The sequence below is a fragment of the Xenopus tropicalis genome, chromosome 7, assembly GCF_000004195.4.
Source record: "Xenopus tropicalis strain Nigerian chromosome 7, UCB_Xtro_10.0, whole genome shotgun sequence".
NCBI classification, from domain to species: domain Eukaryota; kingdom Metazoa; phylum Chordata; class Amphibia; order Anura; family Pipidae; genus Xenopus; species Xenopus tropicalis.
In genome coordinates, this window is record NC_030683.2 from 475,026 (window position 1) to 502,110 (window position 27,085).

Genomic DNA, 27,085 nt, shown 5'->3' on the forward strand with positions numbered 1-27,085 from the left:
GCGAACCTCTGTATATACCATCCTCAAACAGATGGGCTTGTGGAACGGTTCAACAAGACCCTAAAAAAGTAAAAAGTTAAAAAAGGTGGTGGACAAAGATGGAAAAGATTGGGATTGCCTATTGCCGTATCTTATGTTAGGGAAGTTCCCCAGTCCTCCACAGGTTATTCTCCATTTGAGTTACTCTATGGGAGACTCTTAGACGTAGCTAAGGAAACTTGGGAAGGGACAGTTACACCTCATAGGAGTGTAATTGAACACGTGTCCCAGATGCAAGATAGAATTGCTTCAGTTATGCCCTTTGTAAAAGAACACCTAGCCCAGGCCCAAGCAGCCCAACAAAGAATATCCAACCGTAATGCTAAAATACAGGTTTTCTCACCTGGAGACCGAGTGCTGGTTCTGGTCCCCACAGTGGAGAGTAAGTTCCTTGCAAAGTGGCAGGGGCCCTTTGAAGTCATTGAGCGAGTTGGGGAGGTAAATTACAAGGTACACCAACCTGGCAAAAGGAAGCCAGAACAAATATATCACGTAAATCCTAGGAAGACAGGATGTCTCTGGCTGTATTCCAGCCTTTGCTGTCTCTAATGTAAAACGTGAGACCCCTCTGGTCCCTGAAGTTACCATTGCGGAAACTTTGTCCATCTCCCAAAGGCAAGTGGTAAAAGAATTCCTTATGAGAAATAGGGATATTTTCTCTGACCTCCCAGGAAAGACCCCTATTGTTGAACATGATATTGTCACTGAGCCAGGGGTTAGAGTTAAACTCAAACCCTATAGAATTCCTGAAGCGAGATGGGAAGCTATTGCTGAGGAAGTGGAAAAAATGCTTAAGTTGGGGGTAATTGAAGAATCCAGTAGTGACTGGTCTAGCCCAATTGTCCTTGTGCCCAAACCAGATGGTAGCTGGGGGTTTTGTAATGACTTTCACAAGCTTAACTCTGTGTCGAAGTTTGATACTTACCCAATGCCTAGGGTAGATGAACTCATCGATAGGCTAGGCACTGCTTGGTATCTGACGACATTGGATTTGACTAAAGGGTATTGGCAGATGCCATTAACTGAACAAGCCAAGGAAAAAACTGCTTTTGTCGCTCCTGATGGTTCTTTCAAGAACAAAGTTAGGCCCTTTGGTTTACAGAATGCTCCAGAACCCTTTCAAAAGGCTATGGATAGAATCTTAAGGCCTCACCAACAGATGATGTAGTGATACATAGTACAGATTGGGATTCCCATCTCCCTAGAGTTCAGGCTGTGTTGGATGCCCTCAGTAAAGCTGGCCTTACTGCCAACCCCCAGAAATGTGCCATTGGGTTAGAAGAAGCTAAATATTTGGGTTACACTATCGGCAGAGGTGTGATAAAACAGCACAGGTAAACAAAACAGCAGCCATTCAACAGTGGCCGTGACCCCTTAATAAAAAGCAAGTTCAAGCCTTTTTGGGTATCACTGGGTACTACAGGAGGTTTATTCCTCATTTTGCCACAGTGGCAGCTCCCTTAACAGACTTGACAAGTGGTTCCCTGAGGCAGAAAAACCTTTCAGGTCCTTAAAGATGCATTATGTGCGCAGCCAAATCTGTATTCCCCAGATTTCTCTAAGGACTTTGTGCATCCGATGTGGGTGTAGGAGCAGTATTGTCACAGCTTCATAATGGGGAAGAGCATCCAGTGGTGTACTTAAGCAGAAAGCTAAATGATTGTGAGAGAACGTATGCTACGATTGTGTTTGGCTATAAAGTGGGCGCTAGAGGCCCTAAGATATTAACTCTTGGGGAGACACTTTGACCTTGTTACTGACCATTCACCCCTAAAGTGGATGGCCCAAAAGAAAGAGTTTACCAATGGGTAAATCATTGGTTCCTCTCACTGCAGGATACTGTTTCACACTAAGACACAGGCCTGGGTCAGAGATGGGCAATGTTGATGCCCTGTCCCGGGTTCATTCCTGCTGGGCCTCAGGTGTTCCAACCACTGGGTTAAAAAAAGGGGGGGGGTATGTGGTAAGGTCACTGTCAGGATACTGGAAAAGTCCAGGACGGAGCTTATATATGTCCCAGGTTCCTAAAAGAATGGTTCCACGACTGCTAGTCCAGCCCAGGTATTGCGGGTCTATCTGAGGCATCTCAGCTGGCTAATTATAAGGCAGCCTGGGCCAATGTAGAGGGCTACAGTCTAGGGGAAAGACACAGGGAAGCTGTCTATGTGAGTTTACTGAGAGTTTTGAAATCACTACAAGGTTTTCCTTTCTCTGTGTGGGAGACAGGCGGTAGGCCTGCTCCTGGTTAGTTAGGACAACTAACCTGTGTTAGTTAGAGACCATTAATTGGCAGGGATTTTATTTTTGAACTGTTTGTTTTGCCATTTTTGATGCCAAGTGAAAAATAAACTGCCTAAAGGAGACTGCACTCTCGTGTGTTGTGATTGTGTCACGGGCTACTTTACCCCCAGGAAGCTGGTCCCAACTACCTAACCCCTGACTGTGGCTACAAATAGCACCATGGTCCATTGCCCCTAATGCTGCTCGTTAGATTATAGATACATCGGCAATGTTCAGAAATATCTCCTTCTGCTTGTTGGTTCCTTTAAGACTCTTTAGAAAACAAACGGCATTGTGCACAAGATATGGGAAATAATGAGTTTATTTAAAAAAGGTCAAGAATTTAGTTGGCAGCAATGGTGCTCTGGATCCAGGAGTTGTAGTTGCAGACCTTGGTGTAGACTCCGGGGTAGTTCCTCTGGGCACAGCCGTAGCCCCAGGACACCACTCCCTGCAGCTCCCCATTACACACAACGGGGCCACCAGAGTCACCCTGAGGGAATAAGAGAGGTTGTTATGGATAATGAAATACTAAAAGAAAACTCCAAGAATTAAAAACAAACACCGCTCCTTCAGTTACTTTACAATATGGGGCACTTGCACCCAGGATGAGCTTTTGATGAGTTCTTGGTACCTTGGTTGATATATGTTTAAGCAAGAGTGGCACCTTCAGCTTCAGGAGAGAAGAACCTGCAATGCATTCCCTGTGCTGGGTCCTAGCTTAGAAGATAATATTCCTAACTGGATCTTTCATGGATCTTCCTTGGCTGAAGTCTACTCAACCTGAACCTGAGCTCCTCTTTGGGGCCCTAAGCTCCCCTGTAATTGCAGCACAATACTCGCTTCTGTCCGTACTAGTGAATGGGACCCTTGGCAAGATCCTGCTTTCTCTGCTCATGGTGCTATAAGTGATCAGAGATTCCCATTTGTATAACACTGGGAAAGGACCTTCTCAATATCTGCTGACCAGAGAATCCATAGCTCAATAGTTTCAGGCAAGATCCTGTGAAATCTGTTGGAATTGTTAGAAACATATGGAACAGGATACATTGAAAGGGACCCAGCACATCTTTTGGAGAAACACATTTCTGGTTCAAGTCCCTCTGCCATTTACATCCATGGGCTTCAATCAGGAGCCTCAAGAGGGGGTAACCATGTAAATCATAAATCAAGGATTATGGGCAATCAGTGCTGCAGGGATGGGGGGATTTACCTGGCAGGAATCCTTGCCGCCTTCCAGGAAGCCAAGACAGATCATGTTATTGGTGATCTCCCCGGGGTAGGCATTGTTACACTGGGCATCAGTCAGGATTGGGGCATACAGGCACTGCAGGAGGTCGGGGTAGTTGCCTAAATGTAAGACAGATTTATTAGAAGATGCAGCTCTTTAATCTTACTGTTTCCCTGATGATTTACCCCTTCCCAGGTGACTTACTGCCACTGCTGAGGGTGTTGCCCCAGCCGGAGATCAGGCAGCTGGCACCAGCGGCGGCACAACCAGAGGGCAGTGCCACAGCGTTGACGGCAGCATTGAGGGAGGCAGCAGAGGAGAGCTTGATCAGCATGATATCATTGTCCAGGGTCCAAGAGTTGTAGCCAGAATGTCTAATGACCTTGGAAGAGCTGATAAACTGCTCGGTTCCCTCGCTGAGAGCGATGTTGTGTTCCCCCAGTCTGACCTGGATGCTCCTACAGGAAAGAGTTAATAGATTGTTACAGATATTTATCAATCTATTTATAGACAAAGCAGATCAGTAGATGAACCAACAATACAGAGCATTATGGTATTTCCAGATAAAGAGTTTGTTTCCTTCAAACCCTTTGTCTACAGCCCCTGCAGTCAACTCCAACCCAAAATTCCCAATAGGACGTGGCCCCATCAGAGCTGAGCCAGAGAGGGATGAGCAGAAGAACCCACTCCTCCCAATAATGTTCTGAGGAACATTTCAATCTAGAACATTTTTAAAGGGCTCCAGTCTCAAAAGGAGTTTGATGTCCATGATGTCTATAACTTACGCCTTGTAGCAGTGAGCAGCAGACACGACCCACTGGTTATTGATCAGGGACCCCCCACAGAAATGGTAGCCAGAGTTCAGGGAGACGATGTAGGGCACAGAGTTCTTGGCGCAGGTGGCACCTCCAATGATCTTATCATCATCAAAGGCAGCTGGGAAGGGAAAGGAAAGTCTATGAATGGCACATAGGGCACAGGTACATGGCACAGTCAGTGAGGCCAATATAGAACCCCTATGTTGAGGGTGAGATCCACTTTCCTCCCCACCCCCAATGTATCACTCATTCCCACTATCTTGGTAGGGAATCCCATAACCTGACTGCCCTTACAGTAAAGACCCCCTTCCTATGCACCACCACCCTCCCCACCACTGAATTCACTCAATGGACTAAGGACTCACCAGCTGCCCCCAGCAGGACACAGAGCAGAAAGAGCTTCATGGTGGAGATCTGTAGCAGAAGTGAGTGCTACGGCAGAGAAACGTCGGCTATTTATACCTGAACCTGAGCAGATCTATTGATCCAATCACCTTTCACCTCTCTCATTTCCCAACATGCTGCCACATTTAGAACATAGATATGTATAAGCCATTCAGTGACCTTGTTCTGGTCACGGAACCTGCACCGATAAAGTTGACTCTTTGCCAGCTGCTAATTATCCCGTCCATTCTACAGAATTTCCGTATGTTTTTATCTATGTGAATTCATGGAGGCAAACGTTGTCCTTGCTGATCTTATTTTTAGCCTTTGGGAAGTTCTCATATCCTTCCATTAAACTGAGAAAAATGTGAAAGAGACGAGAATTTCTGCCCCATATTGTTATTGCGATGGTGTAGTAATGTGGTTCTGCTGCTGTACCCCCACTTATATACTGTACCCCTTAGGGCATTGCCAGCATTGGGCAATTAATGTCTCTGGGGCTGAACCTGTACCATAAAGGGCCCCCAGAAGTCACCCCAAGGCCGGGAGTGGCAGGGGCTGTTCTCTGTTGCCTCATGTACCCAGGTGTTGGCTTTCCAAGTAGAGAGGATAATGGACCTCAATGAACCCGGTTGCATGAGAGAGCAAAGGGGATGTGTCAGGTGTTTTTCAAGTAAAAAAGTAAAGAGGAAAGATATAGGAGTCTGGGAGTTTCTGCAAAGAGGTTGTAAAGACCAGCGCCCCATAATGGCAACCAGAAAGGGGTCAGCGGCCCCAGTGGAGGATTCAGGTCATGAGCTTTGAAATCAGCAAATAAAGTTGGTTTTGTTCCCCAAACTCACTGCCCTCACCGTGAGGAACCCCCTACCCAACATCCCCCGGCAGGGCATTCCCCAACCCCCTCACTGCCCTCACCGTGAGGAACCCCCTACCCAACATCCCCTGGCAGGGCATTCCCCAACCCCCTCACTGCCCTCACCGTGAGGAACCCCCTACCCAACATCCCCCGGCAGGGCATTCCCCAACCCCCTCACTGCCCTCACCGTGAGGAACCCCCTACCCAACATCCCCCGGCAGGGCATTCCCCAACCTCACTGCCCTCACCGTGAGGAACCCCCTACCCAACATCCCCCGGCAGGGTATTCCCCAACCCCCTCACTGCCCTCACCGTGAGGAACCCCCTACCCAACATCCCCGGCAGGGCATTCCCCAACCCCCTCACTGCCCTCACCGTGAGGAACCCCCTACCCAACATCCCCCAGCAGGGCATTCCCCAACCCCCTCACTGCCCTCACCGTGAGGAACCCCCTACCCAACATCCCCCAGCAGGGCATTCCCCAACCCCCTCACTGCCCTCACCGTGAGGAACCCCTACCCAACATCCCCCGGCAGGGCATTCCCCAACCCCCTCACTGCCCTCACCGTGAGGAACCCCCTACCCAACATCCCCCAGCAGGGCATTCCCCAACCCCCTCACTGCCCTCACCGTGAGGAACCCCCTACCCAACATCCCCCAGCAGGGCATTCCCCAACCCCCTCACTGCCCTCACCGTGAGGAACCCCCTACCCAACATCCCCCGGCAGGGCATTCCCCAACCCCCTCACTGCCCTCACCGTGAGGAACCCCCTACCCAACATCCCCCGGCAGGGCATTCCCCAACCCCCTCGCTGCCCTCACCGTGAGGAACCCCCTACCCAACATCCCCCGGCAGGGCATTCCCCAACCCCCTCACTGCCCTCACCCTAAGGGGTGCCTTCCAACTTTTTTCACCGAAGTCACCTGTGGCCCAAATTAACCTGGTCTGGATTGATCTGGAAAGCTAAGCAGGGCTTGCCCTGGTCAGTGCTTGGAAGGGAGACCGCTGCGTACAGCAGGTCTCTAAACATTTTGACTTTAGCTTGCCGCCTTTCTCATTTTTGATTCATTCTCCGGACTTTTGCATTTTGCTAAAGTATTTAAACTGTTTTCAAAAAAGTCACCTGTGGCCCAAGTGAGCCTGATCTCGACTTTTCTGGAAAGCTAAGCAGGGCTTGCTTGGTTTGTAGTTGGAAGGGAGACCGCGACTGGAAACAAATTGGAATACTTTAGCAAATGTAAAATTTTGGAGAAAGAATCAAAATTGAAAAAGGCGGCAAGATAAAGTCAAAGAGTTAATAGACCTGCTGTACGCAGCGGTCTCCCTTCCAAGCACTGACCAGGGCAAGCCCTGCTTAGCTTTCCAGATCTATCAAGATCAGGTTCATTTGGGCCACAGGTGACTTGGTTGAAAAAATTGAAATATAGCAGATGAGGGCGGGGTTTGTGCAATCACAGGTAAAGAGTGATGTACCAGGATTGGGGACTCACCTGACCCAACTGAGGCCCACGGAAACCTTTCCCATGGATGGGAAGCTCAGGGACTTGGTTATCAAATTTTTAAAGTTTCTATGGATCTTATAATGTGTGGGATTGCTATAGGCCTTGTGTTTAATATTAAAACATGGTGGATTTTGTTTTGCTTCAAATACAGTATTTCATCCGGAGGTTACATGGAGGGGCAGCTGAAGGGAGGCACCCATTTTGTGTTTGGCCGACCTTATCCATAGCAGGATCCCCTTCCTAAGGAAGAACCTGTTATTAAGAAGTAGGTGAGAGGAGGAGAAGTCTGGGTAAGGAGAGTATTTATGTTCAGGTTTAAACAACAGGGAGGAGATGTGAAAGAAAACAGAAACCATCTTGTTTCTTAACTCCATCTTGTTCATATCATTTAACCTTTTTACTGCCAACGACGTATGGGATATGTCGTGGCAGTAAAAGGGCTTAAAAGCCAACAACGTGTCCCATACGTCGTCGGCATTTAAAGTCTTCTAGCGATGACAGCCCCCCTGGGCAACAAGCCAGGGGGGCTGTCATGAGGGTCCTGCGAAGCGATCGTCACAGGACCCTTCTGGAAGCAGCAGACGCGATTGCATCGCATCTGCTGCTTCCTACTTCCCCCTGATGCCGCCGCCCACTGGAGCCTGGAGGACCTGGAGGCGATTGGGTGCTTCAGGACAGGTAGGTGTTTGTTTGTTTTTTTTTAACTTACACACTTACACACACTTACATACATTTACACACACTTACAGCACACAATTTAGCAGTTTTGGTTTTTTTTTCATTTTTCACACTTTTATACACTTATTTACACTCATATACACACTTACACACTGTCACACAATTTCTACACATGTACACACAAACACTTTGGTTTTTTTTTTGTTTCTTTTTTTTCAATTTACCACTTTGTTTTTAGTTTCTTTTACCTAAAAACTGTTTATTTTGACAGCGTGACTATTGGATCAGATATTCTGACCACTAATTACACTGTCATGTGACTTATTTTGTTGTTTCACTGATTTGCACAATTTTTGTGGTTTTATCGCATTTTATCCCTTTATAAGTGTTCCTGATCTGTTTTAGCTTTGCCAGGTGTAACTTTGGTGTACAAAAATAACTTTACCTATTTTGAATTCATCAGAATGTGTACTTTCCAAAAATATATGGTTTTGTGGGGGTCACTGTATGGTTAGGGGAAGTTTCGGCACATAATACGCTGACAGGGGGCTCTGTATAGTTAGGGGGGTTACGGCACATAATACACTGACAGGGGGCTCTGTATAGTTAGGGGGGTTACGGCACATAATACACTGACAGGGGTATCTGTATAGTTAGGGGGGTTACGGCACATAATACACTGACAGGGGGCTCTGTGTGCAAAAGCTGAGTTGGCAGGCGAGAAATCCATATGCGCTATTTTCATTTTGGGTTCAGTACATACTGCAGACTTTGGTATATCAATGCATATTGGGCATCAAACTGTTCAGTAGACCTTAGGTGTTCCTATTTGGGGTAACTTGCCTTTGTACGCAAGAAATTGTGTGAGATAAATGCGGCAAATTGCAACATTTTTAGGCGATTTTCTGATGTCATAAAAACCAATAAATTTAGGAAAGCTTTGCAGATAGGTACTTTGGTGTAGAAAGGACTCTTTACCCTTGTTGGATTTATCAGAATGTGTACTTTCTAAAAATATATGGTTTTGTGGGGGTCTCGGTATATTTAGGGGGGGTTACTGCACATAATACGCTGACAGGGGGCTCTGTGTGCAAAAGCTGAGTTGGCAGGCGAGAAATCCTTATGCGCTATTTTCATTTTGGGGTCAGTACATACCGCAGTCTTTGTTATATCTATGCATATTGGGCATCAAACTGTTCAGTAGGCCTCTGGTGTTCCTATTTGGGGTGACTTGCCTTTATCTGATCTTTATCAAGAAATTGTGAGAGATAAATGCGGCAAATTGCAACATTTTTATGCGATTTTCTAAATTTCATATAAATCTGCAAACTTAGGAAAGCATTACAGCTTGGTACTTTGGAGCAAAAAGAAATGTTTACCCATTATAGATTCGGGGGAATATGTACTTTCCAAAAATATATGGCTTTCTGGGGTGAGTGAACTTTTTTTTGTAGCGTTATCCCACATAAAGGATGTAAATGTGTTGATTTTGCTGGAGCTAAAATAACAGAAATGACGCATCATATGGGGGTATGATCACATTGGGGCCCCTACATGCCACATACTTAGCTAAACCTATACATATTGGGCATCAAACTGTTCAGTGGACCCCTGGCATTCATATTTAGGGGGTTTTATCTTGGTACCTAATGCTATGTGGGAGATAAGATGCTGCAAAGTGGAAGCTTTGAGGGGATTTTTGGAAATGTCATCAAAATTGCTAACTTTAGAAAAGCAGTGCGGCTTGGTACTTTGGAGTAGAAAGACATGGGTACCCATTTTAGATTCGGGGGAATGTGTACTTTCCAAAAATATATGACTTTCTGGGGTGAGCGTACTTTTTACTAGCTTTATCCCACATATAATGATGTAAATGTGTTGATTTTGCAGGAGCTGAAATGACAGAAATGACAGTACATATGGGGGTTCACATTGGGGCCCCTACATGCCACATACTTAGCTAAACCTATACATATTGGGCATCAAACTGTTCAGGGGACCCCTGGCGTTCATATTTAGGGTGTTTTATTTGGTTACTTTATGACCTGTAGGAGATAAGATACCATAGACTGGAAGCTTTGAAGCAATTTTTTTTAAAAATCACAAATTTTGATAAAAACCAATAAGTTTAGGAAAGCATTGCGACTTGGTAGTTTGGAGCAGACAGACAGTTGTGCCTATTCTGGTTTCCCCACAATCTGTTCTTTCCAAAAATGTACAATTTTCTGGGATAAACCTTCTGTTAGTGGAATTTTTGGCCTTGAAATCTAAAGTATGCAGCTTTCTGGCGCAGTGTTTTGGGAATTTGGTAGTGTCCTGCCGGGAGTTTTTGACCTATACAAGTGAGACATCTCCTTAAAACTATATATATTTGGTATTGGCTCGTTCAGGAGACATGGGACTTTCCAAGTCAGTTGTATATTCGTGCATAAAATAATTTTTGTTTCTAGTATGTGTGTTTATATTATGGAAATTTTTTTTTTTTTTGCATTTTTAGACATTTAGAAGCCTGTATCTTGTTACAGAATTGGAATTACACAAAAATTCTACCATATTTTGAAAGCTTAGGTTGTTGTGAAAAAAACGATATATTGTTTTCCTGGGTAAACTAAAAGTCCCCCTGAGGAAAGGCCCCTAAAGTGAAACAGTGCAAAATGTTCAAAAACTGTCTGGCAATACACGTTCCGCTTTGACCAAAATGGCTGGCAGTAAAAAGGTTAATATTAGAGGGTTTCGAAATATGATTAAGTTATTTTTCTGTTAAAAAGATGAGTTTTGCTGATTCCGCCTGACAGAGGGTTCTCAAATGTACTTAAGGCTCCTCCACCCTTTGTGTTTGTGCAACTGAGGGGCCTTGTTGGCCAACTGGGCCCCGCTGCCTGTTCTGCTTTAGAGACAACAGAGCTACTGTAACTACTGATAAGAGTGTTTCAGAGCAAACTGTATTAGGAGCATATCTTGTGACAGTCATCAGAGTATCATATCGGAGACAGCTCCGTTAGGACTGTCTGTATACTCTCTTAGTACGAATAAACGTATCTACAATCAAACTGGGTGTCCAACAGTCTCACTTTAACATGATAAAATAATTCCCTGTACTTTCTCTGTTTCAGTTATACCCCATGTGAGCACTGGAACCCACAACTGTACATTATATTCTATATGGGGCATAACCAGTTTATACCCTTTGTACCTTTCTGGCCCTTTCTGCCAGTTTCTCTGACTGCCATGTATATTGCTGGAGGAGCATTGATATGAGTGGGGGGGGGGAGGCAGATGATAAATGAATCAGTATTATTGTTACCTGGAACACAATACACAATGTAGAACACACAATACACAACACACAATACACAACACACAGCTCAGGTTACATTTGCCATTTATTGTGTGGGAGCAGAGCCCCCCAGTACAGATAATTAATTGTTGGCGATGGTGTCGCGGATCCAGGACAGGTAGTTACACACCTTGGTATAGACCCCCGGGTACCCCGGCAGGGCACAGCCCCTCCCCCAGGAGACGACTCCCTGTAACTCCCTGTCACACACCACCGGGCCGCCCGAGTCTCCCTTGGGGCACAAACATAATGTCATTGCATTGTACCAAGAACATGGTGGCAGCGATACCCCCAAACATGGCCGCTCCCCCTTCTATGGAAACCCAAGGGGTAAGGCAGAACATTCCCCCGGCCCAGTAGAACTCTCTGGGGCCCATTCACTTACCTACATGCAGTGAGCAAAGTGCAATTTTGAGTGTAATCAGGTGATTGAGTTACATATGTGTCCCATTCTGCCGGGCCCTAGTTCTGGGGGTATTAGGGTTTATGGGGTGACTCTGGCCCTAGGGCCAAATGATGAGATTACAACAACGGGCATCGTCGGACCAAGGATCCCATCAATAAGCCAATGGGGCCCCCGATCTTACGGAAACACAAACCTGCCCGATTTTCAGCCAGATATTCATTAGAGAGACCCATTGGGGGGCCAAATCAGCCTATAGGATCGAATCGGCAGCTAAAATCTGCCCCTCAACAGGCAGCAGCACTTCCTAGAATATATAGGGAATACTGCAGTGCATTGTGGGAGCTCTGACTCCTATAAAAGGCTGGGGGGCCGCACAAGCACAGAGGGAGGTGCCGCAGTATGTTGGGAACCAAAGTCTCTCACAAGAGGCACATTTATTTGTTTTATGGGCCAATGGGGGCCCCGGGGCAAACGCCTTAGATTTAATAGACAAGAATTCCCCTGTCACATGGTTATGGGCCAAGGGGGGCCCCGGGGCAAACGCCTTAGATTTAATAGACAAGAATTCCCCTTTAATATGGTTATGGCCCAAGGGGGGCCCCGGGGCAAACGCCTTAGATTTAATAGACAAGAATTCCCCTGTCACATGGTTATGGGCCAAGGGGGGCCCCGGGGCAAACGCCTTAGATTTAATAGACAAGAATTCCCCTGTCACATGGTTATGGGCCAAGGGGGGCCCCGGGGCAAACGCTTTAGATTTAATAGACAAGAATGCCCCTGTCACATGGTTATGGGCCAAGGGGGGCCCCGGGGCAAACGCCTTAGATTTAATAGACAAGAATGCCCCTGTCACATGGTTATGGGCCAAGGGGGGCCCTGGGGCAAACGCCTTAGATTTAATAGATAAGAATGCCCCTGTCACATGGTTATGGGCCAAGGGGGGCCCCGGGGCAAACGCCTTAAATTTAATAGACAAGAATTCGGCTCCTACTGGCCTTGGGGGAGATGGAACATCGCGGTCTGTGTGTTGGGTTGTGGGGTTTCCATAGAGTAGATTAGGGTTTCTCTCCTCACATTTAACCCTGTGGCTCCCCCCCCCATCAGTACTGAATATTAGTATAGTACCCTCACCTGGCAGGAGTCGATGCCCCCCTCCAGGTAGCCCACGCAGATCATGTTGTCGGTGATGCTCCCGGGGTAGGACTGGCGGCACTCCTGGTCGCTGAGGATCGGAGCTTCAATGCACTGCAGCAGGTCTGGATAGTTTACTGTTGGGGGAAAACCCATTAACTGGTGGAACCAATGGTAACGACTTGGTAATCAGTGACCCCCCGGCCATTGCCATAAGCAAATCCAACACATATAATATACACTTAATGTGCCAACTATGACGGTGGCACAACACTATAACAAGGTCCAAACAATATACAGTAGAACACACCAGAACCTAAAGCCATTTCCTTTGGTTCTGGTTCTTAGTTCCTACTCAAACCAACCCATTCATTGTGATTAGTGTAATTCAAATAATGCAGCAAACATCTGATTGGTTGCTCTGGATTAAGTCAGCCATATACAGAACAAGGTCAGCTGGTAGGAAGTAGAGGAGTCATCAGCAGATCATCAATAGGGTCAGATTGGTATTACTGGGACAGAGCGGCCAAACTTCTGCCCCATCGCTGTGTGTTTATGGCAACCTTTAGTGTCCTGGGGCTAACGAGGCCTCTGTACTTATATGTAGGGATATGGAAAGGGAGACCCACTAATAGAGATACAGTTGAGTAGATATTCCAGCAGATAATGATGGAGAAAGAGAAGATAGAGAAGGTACTAGGGCGAGGCACTGACCTCCATTGCTCAGGGTGTTTCCCCAGGGAGACCCACTAATAGAGATACAGTTGAGTAGATGTTCCAGCAGATAATGATGGCTGAAGAGCAGATAGAGAAGGTACTAGGGCGAGACACTGACCTCCATTGCTCAGGGTGTTTCCCCAGGGAGACCCACTAATAGAGATACAGTTGAGTAGATGTTCCAGCAGATAATGATGGCTGAAGAGCAGATAGAGAAGGTACTAGGGCGAGGCACTGACCTCCATTGCTCAGGGTGTTTCCCCAGGGAGACCCACTAATAGAGATACAGTTGAGTAGATGTTCCAGCAGATAATGATGGAGAAGGAGAAGATTAGAGAAGGTACTAGGGCGAGACACTGACCTCCATTGCTCAGGGTGTTTCCCCAGGGAGACCCACTAATAGAGATACAGTTGAGTAGATGTTCCAGCAGATAATGATGGAGAAAGAGAAGATAGAGAAGGTACTAGGGCGAGACACTGACCTCCATTGCTCAGGGTATTTCCCCAGGGAGACCCACTAATAGAGATACAGTTGAGTAGATGTTCCAGCAGATAATGATGGAGAAGGAGAAGATAGAGAAGGTACTAGGGCGAGACACTGACCTCCATTGCTCAGGGTGTTTCCCCAGGGAGACCCACTAATAGAGATACAGTTGAGTAGATGTTCCAGCAGATAATGATGGAGAAGGAGAAGATTAGAGAAGGTACTAGGGCGAGACACTGACCTCCATTGCTCAGGGTGTTTCCCCAGGGAGACCCACTAATAGAGATACAGTTGAGTAGATGTTCCAGCAGATAATGATGGAGAAGGAGAAGATAGAGAAGGTACTAGGGCGAGACACTGACCTCCATTGCTCAGGGTGTTTCCCCAGCCGGAGATGAGGCAGATGGAGCCCACAGGGGGACACTCAGTGGGGAGCGGGATGGGTTGGACCTCATTGTTCAGTTGGGCCGGTTCCTGCAGTTGAATTAACATGATGTCATTATCAATGGTCCAACTGTTATACTGGGGGTGGCGAATGATCTTGGCAGATTGGATGAATTGTTCTGTCCCCTCCAGCAGCTCAATGTTATTTTCTCCGATCCTGAGCTCCATTTTTCTGCAAGAGAAGGAAAATAATTGTATTTGCCCCGGGGTCTGTAAATCTAAATGCACCCCAGTTTGTCCTGTCCCCTGGTTCTCATGGGAGCCCAGTCCTTGGCATTTGGTGCCCCCCCATCTCCGTGGCTGGTACTTACGATTGGTAGCAGTGAGCGGCAGACACCACCCAATGTTCATTGATCAGCGACCCCCCACAGAAATGGTACCCCGCGTTCAGGGACACTTGATAGGGAACCGAGCAATGGTAACCGCCAACGATTTTATCATCATCTTCAATGGGCTGGGCCACTGCCAATAAAGAGGAAGATTTAGCCAATAATAATAATAATAGCACCCCCAGAATCCAAGGGCTGAGAAAACTGGGGATGTCACTGAATCATTCTTTCTGACCCCAGTAGCCCCAGATGTACCTACTGCCCCCTAACTTACAAACCCCCAGGCAGCCCTGAAGCCAGAACCCTTGGAGAAGACCCAATGAGATGCATCGTTAGCCGCTGTTCAGGAAAGCGATGCCAGTTATTGGCTACCAAATTGTAAAAATGGCGGATTTCAGGAATTATTTGTGTTTCTTCATCAGGAATAATGTCTGGAGGATTAGGGCAACGTGCTGACTATCAATGGCCCAATGAGCTCCCTTCATGTACAAAGCAGTTGGCCAATGGGCTCAGGTTTCTGCCCTTCCTTAATGACTAATTCTCGCTGCAATAACTAATTAGTGTGGGAAATTCATGCGCTAATTGGAGGCACAGGGAAAGGAGTCAATACCAGCGAGTCCCAGAAGGGAGAACAGCAGGAGGGTCTTCATACTGATCTGGAGATGGACAACACTGCTGTTGGTTGGTGGCCCATTTGGAGAGGGTTTTATACCCTTTTGTACTGACCCCCAAGCCAACCCTGTGGCAATTCCAAGGATTTTGTTATCAAACCCAGCAGTAATCTCATTGGGGAAGTTCAGCAGGAGGCCCAGTTGGCATTCGTTTGATGACTTTGGCTGGTGTTTTTGTTTTTCACCATGTTAATTACCCCCCTTCCCGCTCCCAGCTGTAAATTCCCTTGTGACCACCAACAGATTCCTACTTGGACCTCCCACGCTTAACCCCACGTGACTCCATGTTTACCCCTTGGGGCAGAGCTTGTAGGACCTTCACAGTTCAGGCCCCTCCCTTGGCCAGGAGACCCTTTGGCACATAACAAGGTTTATCAGTCATTCAATAACAGTAAATATATTTTCACCCCATAACTGACCTTCCAGCCTGACGTTAGGTGCAACTTGAAGAGGAAAACAGACATTTTCCCCAAGTTTCTCCCTCTGTAGCCTCCAGGCTGAGCCCCCTGCCAACGTTCTAGGACCCCCTGGGGAACCACGGCCATCATGTAACACACAGCGGGGCTTATTACTCACATGGTGTAAACTGATTAAAGCCAGAAAAATGGTGTAAAAAGCTGTTTAATTAAATGGTGAATTTACCAAGGTGTATTTTTGGATTTAGGCCCCTAATTTCCGGATTTAATGTCTGTATTTTACCCCATTACGGACTCACGGAATCCATTAGAGTCAATGGGAATTAAGTGGCAAGTAAGTTCTGCTGCTAGTACCTCTGGGAAATACACCAACCCCCCCCCCCCACGGTGGCGCATAAACTGCCCCATTGGGACTCCCAGCAGCTTCTCCCTTTACACCAGATTTACACAGAGGTGGGAAAGTGCCGGGAACCAATAGGGTGTCTTGGTCGCTTTGTTTGTTAATAATTTAAGAAGGAAAACTCATCTAAATAAAAAACTCAAATTTTTGGAATTTACAAAGTCGAAAACTCGAGAATACGGCGTGACTTTGCCTAGAACAATCCCATTGGCTCCAATAGAAACTCACAAGCTTTTACATGGTGGATTTTTACATTCGAGTTTTCGGGTTTTTTGCACTTAATAAATAACAGATATTTAAGTGTTTGAACCATAATTTACATTTTTTTTAATTGAAAAAAATGTCAACTTTAACGTTTAATTACAAAATGAAAATCACCGTATTTAATCCCATATCCATTAAAACTCGTGTAGGGTACAGAATATTCCTCCATTAGGGGAAACCAACGGAGGGGAATTGCCCGGCACAGATATTATTATTCTCACTAATTCACCTCCTTTGGTTTCCCCTAATGGAAGAATATTCTGTACCCTACACAAGTTTTAATGGATATGGGATTAAATACGGTGATTTTCATTTTAGAATTAAAAGTTAAGTCTTAATTTATATCGGGGAACTTATTTACCCATTGGGCGTTTGTGGGAATGGGGCAGATGGCTGCTAATGTTACACTAGTTGGGATCTTATTTTTCTTTTTGTATATTGCACGTTTGCCAAAGTATTTCAATTTTTTTCAGCCAAATCACCTGCGGCCTCACCATTCACTATCAGCCCATTGCAGTGAGTGTGAGTGTGAGTGTGCCTGTTTATGCTGGGTCTCTTAACTCTTTGTATTCTCTCATGGCCCTTTTGACTTTAGCTTGCCGCCTTTCTCAACTTTGATTCTCTCTCTTGAGATTTACACTTTGCCAAAGTATTTCAAACACTTTCAACCAAGTCACCTGTGGCCCAAATGAACCTGATCTTGATAGATCTGGAAAGCTAAGCAGGGCTGGCAAAGCCCAATAATTTTATATTGCTATGTTTTTGAAACAAGGACAAATTTATTATAGGATAAATACATTTAAGTTTAGAGGAGCATGTTTTTTAGATGAAAAATATTGAATACCACTTTTTTCCATTTGGTATATTCAAAGGCACAAGGCAGGGGTGCCCTCTATCACCTTTGCTATTTCATTTATCTCTATAACCTCTCATTGGAGTTTTAAATTAATCAAATTTATTTAAGGGATTAAAGGAGAAGGAAAGGTAAAAATTAAATAAGCTTTATCAGAAAGGTCTATGTATGTAAATACAGCCATAAGCACTCCCACAAACGCTGCACTGAGTCCTCTGTCAAAAGATTAGTTGTATCTGTTTTCCTCTGCCAGAGACACGCAGCTCTTTGCTTTCTGCTCTCTCCTGCTCCCCCCTCCCTCAAGAATGCTAAGAACTCACTCCCCTCCCTTAGGAATGTGGATCTGAGCCAATCAGCAAGAAGCTGACTCATAGTCTAACTGAGCATGTTCACTTGGTCTGGGTGTCAGTGCAGGAGTGAGGCATTATGGGAACTTTCTTTACACAGCTCAGTGGTTTTTTTTTCCTATGAGGCTTCTGATTATCTGAATGGGAGAAATAAGGGCACTATTGGGAGAACTGAAGGTATGTCTGCAGCTTGGGATTAACTCTTTATTAGCCTTTCCTTCTCATTTTTATGATTATCGATTCTTATATCAAAATATTGTTTTTTGTAGCTGATTTATTATTCGTTTTTAAAAATCCTAATTGTTTGTTTAATAATTTTCTTTTGTTTCTAATTTTTGGTCTCCTGGAAATATTCGGGAACGCTTCGGTTTATAAAATAAACATGCAGAAAATATTTGCAATATTTCTGATTAGTGATGAGTGAATCTGTCCCGTTTCGCTTCACCATAAAATTCGCAAAACGGCGAGAAAATTGGTCGCATTATTACTTAAAAAACAAATATTGCTTTATCTAAATTAAGATTTCCCGCTTGTAAGGGTGGTTTGGGTTTCTGGCTTCCATATTAATGAATGTGAATGGATACATGGAGGGTACAGATACATTACCCTGGATATTGGCCAACATGGCCGCACAGTATTTCATAAACAACGGTGGGACATTCCTTGTTTTTGTCCAAACACTTCCTGTTTATAGAGATTCCATTGTTTGTGAGGAAATTCCCCTTCACTAAACATTTATTCATCATTTAACTCCTCTTACTCCGTTACAAAACATGGGTAGGTTTGTTCTTCCACACAAGTATTCCCCCCCAATCCAATCAGAAAATGGGAAACATATTATTGGATCTCACAGATCTCGTAGATGGCAACGTTAATACATGGTCAGAACTGAAGGAGAAGTACAATTATTGTAGAAAGAACAACCTTTTTTAAAATAAAAGGACACAGAAGTTTATTTGGCTCATTTAAGGGGCAGATTTATCAAAGTGTGAGATTAGAGCTCAATACAGAAGAACCCGCCCACTTTCCATTTTTTCCTGATTAGGTATCAAATAGTTAACTCTAACTTTCACCCATTGATCAGTTTGCTTCTAAAAATCCTATAGGAGAGTGGGTGAGTTTCCTCTTAGCAATAAAATTAATTGTATCTCTAATAACTCTAATAAACTGTTGGATGCTTGGCCTCCAGATGGTCCAGATGCTCCAAATACTTGGTTAACCAGTAACCTTTATACTTCTTATTGGTTCTTGAAATAATGTTTTTACTGAAAAATGGAGGTTACAACACTTCCAACCTTTCCTACTCGGGAGCCACAGTCAGATGGAAAAAGACTTGGGGAGCAACACAAGCACCATAAAGGTTCATGGAGGAGCCAAATAAGGGCTGTGATTGGCTATTAGGAGCCTCTATGCACCCTATCAGCTTACAGGGGCTTTATTTGGTAGGAAATCTTGTTTTTATTCAACCAAAACTTGCCCCCAAGTCAGGAATTCAAAAATAACTCCCTGGTTTGGGGGCACTGAGAGCAACATCCAAGGGGTTGGGGGCAACATGTTACCCCAGAGCCACTGGTTGGGGATCACTGATCCAGGTTAAAACTGTTATTACAGGAAAATGGGAGAATTTGGATTCTTTTTGTCCTAAATGTAAGGGAGAAAATGACTTTTTTCATGGGTTTGGGTCGGGTCCAGTTATTTTTCAACAGTGGAATAAACTGGAGATTTTCCTTTCTTTTTTTTTTTTTAACAATTTAATTAATTGTTTATAGATTAGACAAATACAATAACCATTGGGAAACAAGCAAAATCCCAACAGGGATTAATAATGTACATAATATAAGCAGATTGGTAAAGTGAACATTTCAGAACAATTTTACAGTTGGCGATGAATGAAAAAGTAATAATGGAAAAACATAGATTAGTATTATACAATTGAGTAAGATTTATACTACATTTAGCATTTCTTTTTGTTACAATTAGACAGGCTAGTAAGAGTGTGTAAGCATTCATGGAACTATGGTTAGTACTGAGTCCCAATGAGATCTATCCTTGGGAGAAAGGGTGTTCATGGGGGATTGCCATTTAGTTAAGAATCTTGTGTGATTTTTTGTATTACTAAATTTTAAAGCAATGGCTTCATTTGTACAGAGAACTTGTAGCTCCGAGATGACCTCCACTAGTAATGGGGGATTTGGATCTATCCAAAATAATCCTCTTTGCTGCTGCCAAAATAAGGTTTAAGTAATTTATGGAGTAGGAAACGTTCCCGAATGTAGGCTGAAGTAGGCGAGACACTTGCGTTGAGTCTTCTGAAAAGTTTAATAAGGCGGATTTTGGCGTCAGGTTGTATTTAGAGTCCAATGTAGATTTTAAATGGCTCTCAATGACTTTCCAAAAACTATTAATATGAGGACAATCCCATAGTAGGGGAATTATATTTGGAAGCGCTGTGCTACATTTTGGACATTTATTGAGGAAATTTGTTTTCTTGGAGTCAAAGTTAAAACCTTTATAGGCTAGATGGGTAAGTCTATAGTTTTGCTCCCTCCAGACTTCTGTGTGAATGAGTTTGTCAAAACACTTTATACAATTGGTTAATCTTCTGTATGAAGATAGGTGGACCATTTTTTTGCAGTCGAATCCAGAGGGTGAGCTTTAAGAATCTGGTTGCTCCATACTGAAGTTTATATACTCCTGATGTTATTATGGGATTGAGAAGCCGTAAGATTATCTAGAGCAGTAGAAAGCAGTGGATTATAGACTAATAAGGAGTCTAGATGGTTGTGGTATTGAGACCAATGAGAGATTTGGAAATAATGTCATTTTTCTTTTTCTGAAATTTGATATTTACTGCTGAATTCTGACCAATCCAGAATTTTATCAGAAGATGGTGAAATAAAGTCTTTTATATATTGTATTCCTTTTTGTTTCCAAATGGTAGACAATGCTGTAAAGGGTTTCAGGGAATTCAGTGTACATTTGTAATTGTGTTCAGAATGAAATCTTACAGGGACTTTTTAAAGAACCAAATGCAACTAAAATGACATCAATTGTTTTTGTAATACAGTATTAAATGTTTTTTTTGTGATTTCTTCATTGACACAATTATTCAACCCCTTAAAGACTACCACCCTTAAGAAAAGAGGTTCATTCACGTGTTTTCCATCAGGTATTGAAAACACTTGTGGATGTCAACGAGCAGCAATCAAGCATAATAAGGACAAAATTAGGCAGATTTATAATGACTGTGATACTCAGCTCCATCTAGACATTTACTGGTGAGTTTACAAACATGGTGAAGTCAAGAGAATGGGCCAGGGAGACAAGAGAATGGGCCAGGGAGACAAGAGAATGGGCCAGGGAGACAAGAGAATGGGCCAGGGAGACAAGAGAATGGGCCAGGGAGACAAGAGAAGAGGTGATTTCTCTTCACAGGAAGGGCAATGGCTATAAGAAGATTGCAAAGATGTTAAACATACCAAGAGACACCATAGGAAGCATCATTCGCAAATTCAAGGCAAAGGGCACTGTTGAAACGCTACCTGGTCATGGCAGAAAGAAGATGCTGACTGCTGTGCGCTACCTGAAGCGCAAAGTGGAGAAAAGTCCCCGTGTGACTGCTGAGGAACTGAAAAAAGATTTGTCAGATGCGGGTACTGAAGCTTCCGCTCAGACAATAAGGCGCACACTGCGTAATGAAGGCCTCCATGCCAGAACTCCCAGGCGCACCCCTTTGCTGTCTCCAAAGAATAAGTAGAGTCGACTGCAGTATGCCAAAAGTCATGTGGACAAACCACAAAAGTTTTGGGATAGTGTTCTGTGGACTGATGAAACAAAATTAGAACTGTTTGGGCCCATGGATCAACACTATGTTTGGAGGAGGCCTATGAAGAAAAGAACACCTTGCCTACTGTGAAGCATGGTGGGGGTTCAATCATGCTTTGGGGCTGTTTTGCTTGTGCAGGTACAGGGAAGCTTCAGCGTGTGCAAGGTACCATGAATTCTCTTCAGTACCAGGAGATATTGGAAGAAAATGTGATGCAGTCCGTCACAAACCTGACGCTTGGGAGACGTTGGGCCTTTCAACAGGACAATGATCCCAAGCATACCTCCAAGTCCACTAGAGCATGGTTGCAGATTAAAGGCTGGAACATTTTGGAGTGGCCATCGCAGTCACCAGACTTAAATCCGATTGAGAACCTCTGGTGGGACTTAAAGAAAGCAGTTGCAGCGCGCAAGCCTAAGAATGTGACTGAACTGGAGGCTTTTGCCCATGAAGAATGGGCTCAGATACCCGTAGATCGATGCAAGACACTTGTGTCAAGCTATGCTTCACGTTTAAAAGCTGTTATAACTGGAAAAGGATGTTGTACTAAGTACTAAGAATGATTGTCACTGGGGGGTTGAATAAAACTGATAATGATGTGAACACAGAAAAGACACTTGTGGTTATTTCATTATAAATGTTATGTTATATTTGTCTGACTTACAAGTGCCTCTTTGATTTAATTGTAAACAAGATGACTGAAATGATCAAAATCAATGTCAAACTGGTCAAAACACTCAATTTCAGTGGGGCTTGAATAATTTTGAACACAACTGTAGCAGTAAATCATCAGCAAAAGCAGTTAATTGAACGTTTATTTTATTTATTGATAATTTGTGCAATGAATCAGCAATTTTTAGTGTTCTAATTAAAGGTTCCAAGGATGGGTCATATAATAGGGGTGATAAAGGACAACCCTGTCTAGTTCCTCTTTTCATATAGATTCGTTTTGAGAGTTCTCCTGCTGCCAATATCTGAGTAGTTGGGACTGAATATAATAAGTGAATTAAATCAATGAAAGGGCTTTGAAAACCAAAAGCTTCTAGAGAGTCTAATAGATGGTCCCAGCAAATGTTGTTGAAAGCTTTCTCTGCATCTATACCCACCAATGAGATTGGGATTTTATTAGTTTTAGCTGAGTATATGACTTTAATTAAGCTTCTTAAATTTTTAGTTCCTGATCTCCCCTTGACGAATCCACACTGTTCTGGGGAGATGGAGATTTTCCTTTCTCATAATCTAAACCCAAAATAAAACCTAAACCCATGTTTGCTTTACTGGATTTGGTAGATGAAGATCTACTTTTGGAAAACATAACATTGGCCCATAATAGAGAGTTATGAAATATATCTATTCGTGGTGTCTCTGAGAAACCTCATTCTTCTTTGGTGGATTGAGAAGGATGAGAAGGATCTCTGGAAAAAAAAAGGTTTCTTCATTCAATCAAATGAGTCTGCAGGAAGCTCTTCATTACAGTTTTAAAAATAGAAAGTCCAACCTTTTTTTTAATTCTCTCTGGTCCAAATATTTGTGATCCCTCAAAACATGAGATGTTTTAACCTTTAGGGCAGGGGTCCCCGATCTTTTTTTACCCGTGAGTAACATTTAAATATAAAAAAAGTTGGGGGCAACACAAGCATGAAAAAAGTTCCTAGAGGGACCTAGAGGGCTGAAGGGCTGTGATTGGCTATTGGGTAGCCCACGGGACTCTCATTAAAGCAGCTGAACCAGCTCAGGGGGGTACAAGTGAATGGAATGAGGTCCCTCTGCCCATTTATCTTGCTGTTTCATCATGCGCCCTGTATTTATAGCAGTTGGTCACTTCCCATTAGAGTGCAGCTACTGACTAATAATAATAGTGCCTTATAAAATAAAAGCGATTACTGGGTGAGGATTACGGATTTGTTGATGGTTTAATGGAGCCTCTATTCTGTATGATGAACCTTTACCCAAGACTACAAGGGAAACATCACCCATTCTCTGCCGAATAAGGGGTTGTGAGGTATTTTGCCCCATTTTAGCTGCAGTTCAGTCAACAGACAGCTGTCGGGTCCAATTATAAAGGAACCAGTAGTGTAATGTAACCCAACCCTATATTCTCTGCCTTCTAACCTCTGACCTCCCCCACCCAATGGAACATTTCATTAATGGATTATAACCCATGGCAATAACATCTGTAGTTCTTATAGGTTTGTGCTTTTGTATTTGCCAATATTGTTTAATCCCTAGTAAAACCCAACACAGATTTTTCATTGTGACCGACCCTCATCATCCTCAGCACAAAGGCTCTTACCATATAAATGCCTGTATAATGAGAGATATGCTCTGTTTGCGCTATAGTTAGACAACTCTATATAGGAACACAAACTACACAAACCACAATATAGTGAAATGATCACTTTATTTGCTCTTGAGAAACCTTTATTGAGTATCTAGACTCTACATCAGGACTGAAAAGGTTCCTCGGGGGAGGGAGAAAGAATAGAGGGCAGGGATTTAGTTGGCAGCAATGGTGTTCTGGATCCAAGACACATAGTTGCAGACCTTGGTGTAGACACCGGGGTAGTTCCTCTGGGCACAGCCATAGCCCCAGGACACCACTCCCTGCAGTTGCCCATTGCACACAACGGGGCCACCAGAGTCACCCTGTAAAAGAAGAGAGATGAATCAGTTGGTTTCCCATTTCCCTGAGCTCTGGGGTATGGGAGAGAGAATATGGGGTACGGGAGAGGGAATATGGGGTCGGGGAGAGGGAATATGGGGTCTGGAAGAGAGAATATGGGCTACAGGTGAGAAAATATGGGGTATGTGAGAGAGAATATGGGGTCCGGAAGAGAGAATATGGGGTACGGGAGAGAGAATATGGAGTCTTGGAGAAGAATATGGGGTCCAGGAGAGAGAATATGGGGTCCGGGAGAAGAATATGGGCTCCAGGAGAGAGAATATAATGTCCAGAAGAGAGAATATGGGCTCCAGGAGAGAGAATATAATGTCCGGAAGAGAGAATATGGGGTCCAGGAGAGAGAATATGGGGCCCAAAAGAGAGAATAAGGGGTACGGGAGAGAGAATATGGGGTCTGGGAGAAGAATATGGGGTCCAGGAGAGAGAATGTGGGGTCAGGGGGAAGATTATTGCGTCCAGGAGAGAGAATATGGGGTCCGGAAGAGAGAATATGGGGTACTAGAGAGAGAATATATGGTCCTGGAGAGAGAATATGGGGTCCAGGAGAGAGATTATGGGGTACGGGAGAGGGAAATACCTGACAAGAGTCTTTGCCACCAGCCAAGAAGCCGGCACAGAACATGTTGTTGGTGATCTCCCCGGGGTAGGAGTTACTGCACTCACTGGCAGTCAGGATGGGGGCATTCAGGCACTGCAGGAGGTCGGGGTAGTTGGCTGCATATGAAAGAAATGACATGGAATTCAAAATAAACCTCTATAAATCTATTTTTGGTTCTATAAAGTTGTTTCTGGCACCTCCCAATGTCCTCCCTCTTGAGTAGGGTTAAGAGGCCTACAATGAACATGGAACATGGACTTGTCCTGATAACAGGTATTTGTGCCTGGGGATGTGACTAGTTGCTCATCGTTGCCATATATATTGCCTTGTACTGGCCACGAATAAAGTCATGAAATAGACAACATTATATGGGACAATATGGCTATGGTTGCTATGGGTAACCATTCCCTAGTGGTACCTGTGTGAATATACAGTTCCCTGGGGTTCTTGTACCCTTTGTGCCTATATAAGTACAATGCACTTGGCTGTATGGCTGGGAGTTGTGGGAGTCTATTAATACAATGTGAGGGTTGGTCCCCAGGGGGTTGGCCGACTTACTGCCGCTGCTCAGGGTGTTCCCCCAGCCGGAGATCAGGCAGTTGGTGCCGGCAGAAGCGCAGGCCGAGGGCAGAGGCACCGATTGGATGTTGGAGCTGAGTCTGGCGGTGGTGGAAAGTTTGATCAACATAATGTCGTTGTCCAGGTTCCGGGAGTTGTAGCTCGGGTGCTTGATGACTTTCTGGGACTCAATGAATTGTTCTGTCCCTTCATTTACAGCAATGTTGTGCTCCCCGAGTCGGACCTGGATACGACTAAAGGCAACACAAAGAGTCTTACATAGAGTAAATATAGACAGCCCAGGAATAGACTGCACAGACAGCTACAGCCCTACAGCCTACTCACTGAGACCGTCCAGTAAGAACAATAGGAATTCAGCCACAGAGGGAATAGTGGGACTTACGATTTGTAGCAGTGAGCGGCAGAGACCACCCATTGGCTGTTAATCAGGGACCCCCCACAGAAATGGTATCCAGCATTCAGGGACACTTGGTAAGGAACGGCGTTCTTGGTGCAGGTGAAACCCCCTACGATCTTATCATCATCTTCAAAGGCAACTGAAGAGAGAAAAGGGACATCAAACGTCAGCAGATGGGCAGGGGCTGATGGGAATGGAATAGGGACCTTAGATTGTAAGCTCACTGGGGCAGGGAATGATGGGAATGGAATAGGGACCTTAGATTGTAAGCTCACTGGGGCAGGGGCTGATGGGAATGGGATAGGGACCTTAGAGTGTAAGCTCACTGGGGCAGGGACTGATGGGAATGGGATAGGGACCTTAGATTGTAAGCTCACTGGGGCAGGGACTGATGGGAATGGGATAGGTACCTTAGATTGTAAGCTCACTGGGGCAGGGACTGATGGGAATGGGATAGGGACCTTAGATTGTAAGCTCACTGGGGCAGGGGCTGATGGGAATGGGATAGGGACATTAGATTGTAAGCTCACTGGGGCAGGGGCTGATGGGAATGGGATAGGGACCTTAGATTGTAAGCTCACTGGGGCAGGGGCTGATGGGAATGGGATAGGGACCTTAGAGTGTAAGCTCACTGGGGCAGGGACAGATGGGAATATGATAGGGACCTTAGATTGTAAGCTCACTGGGGCAGGGACTGATGGGAATGTGATAGGGACCAATGAGTGCTTATTCTGACAAATCATGGGGTTCTGGGGATACAATGTACCCAGTATTGTCCCTTATGACCCTTGGGCCCCCCAATATACTCACCGGCTGCTCCCAACAAGACCAGGACGATGAGGAACTTCATGGTTGATCTCGTTCTGCGAGTTCTGCACTTGGGGACTTGTGGGACCCACATTTATACCGTCCCCGGGGGGGGGCAAACATTGCCCAGCCGAGGGCTCCTGAGGTCACCAAGGACAACTTCACAGGCGCCCGACAGATGGGGGAGAACTTGTTAAACAAAAAGATGGACCTCTGCCCTGACCCACAGCTGTCACCTGCCCTCGGCTTCCCACGTCCCATGATGCACCTGAGATACAGAGTCGTCTGACAGCAGAACCTTCCATTACTGGTCAGAGAGATGCAGAAAGTCATAGAAAATGTGTTTGGGTTAAATACTGACAAATGCCCCTCTGGGCAGAATAACCAGGGGTTGGTGAGGAACCCCCTACCCAACATTCCCCGGCAGGGCATTCCCCAACCCCCTCACTGGAGGAACCCCCTACCCAACATCCCCCGGCAGGGCATTCCCCAACCTTACTGCCCTCACTGTGAGGAACCCCCTACCCAACATCGCCCGGCAGGGCATTCCCCAACCCCCTCACTGCCCTCACCATGAGGAACCCCCTACCCAACATCCCCCGGCAGG

General features: G+C 44.9%; 3 protein-coding genes across 4 annotated transcripts in view; all 3 read right to left on the reverse strand.

The window, feature by feature from the left end:
* Window positions 1-2,623: 2,623 nt before the first annotated feature.
* LOC496623 (uncharacterized) overlaps window positions 2,624-27,085 on the reverse strand; it is a 43,696-nt gene continuing 19,234 nt past the window's right edge. The window contains 5 exon segments of one of the 2 annotated variants that reach the window (NM_001011199.2): window positions 2,626-2,812; window positions 3,533-3,669; window positions 3,755-4,008; window positions 4,336-4,486; window positions 4,734-4,785. In NM_001011199.2, coding sequence (NP_001011199.1) covers window positions 2,663-2,812; window positions 3,533-3,669; window positions 3,755-4,008; window positions 4,336-4,486; window positions 4,734-4,773 — 732 coding nt within the window. In that variant the 5' untranslated portion in view covers window positions 4,774-4,785 and the 3' untranslated portion in view covers window positions 2,626-2,662. 2 annotated transcript variants of the gene reach the window in all.
* try10 (trypsin 10) lies at window positions 11,155-15,308 on the reverse strand. The gene is given in 5 exon segments (NM_001011209.1): window positions 11,155-11,358; window positions 12,664-12,800; window positions 14,227-14,480; window positions 14,620-14,770; window positions 15,248-15,308. Coding segments are annotated over 5 exon segments (732 nt in total). The 5' UTR covers window positions 15,288-15,308; the 3' UTR covers window positions 11,155-11,208.
* Window positions 23,799-26,525, reverse strand: prss1 (serine protease 1). Its single transcript, NM_001015792.1, has 5 exons — window positions 26,482-26,525; window positions 25,657-25,810; window positions 25,254-25,507; window positions 24,675-24,811; window positions 23,799-24,060 (listed from the first exon to the last, which is right to left on the reverse strand). The coding sequence occupies exons 1-5, from the start codon at window positions 26,519-26,521 to the stop codon at window positions 23,911-23,913; spliced, it is 735 nt and encodes a 244-aa protein (NP_001015792.1). The 5' UTR covers window positions 26,522-26,525; the 3' UTR covers window positions 23,799-23,910.

What these genes read in the sequence shown, in the direction of transcription:
- prss1 (NM_001015792.1), bottom strand. Translation starts at nt 26,521, where the DNA reads ATGAAGTTCCTCATCGTCCTGGTCTTGTTGGGAGCAGCCG. An exon ending in GAACACCCTGAGCAGCGGCA is followed by an intron (nt 24,812 to 25,253) that starts GTAAGTCGGCCA and finishes TTTCATATGCAG; the next exon opens with CCAACTACCCCGACCTCCTG. An exon ending in GTGGCAAAGACTCTTGTCAG is followed by an intron (nt 24,061 to 24,674) that starts GTATTTCCCTCT and finishes CTTCTTTTACAG; the next exon opens with GGTGACTCTGGTGGCCCCGT.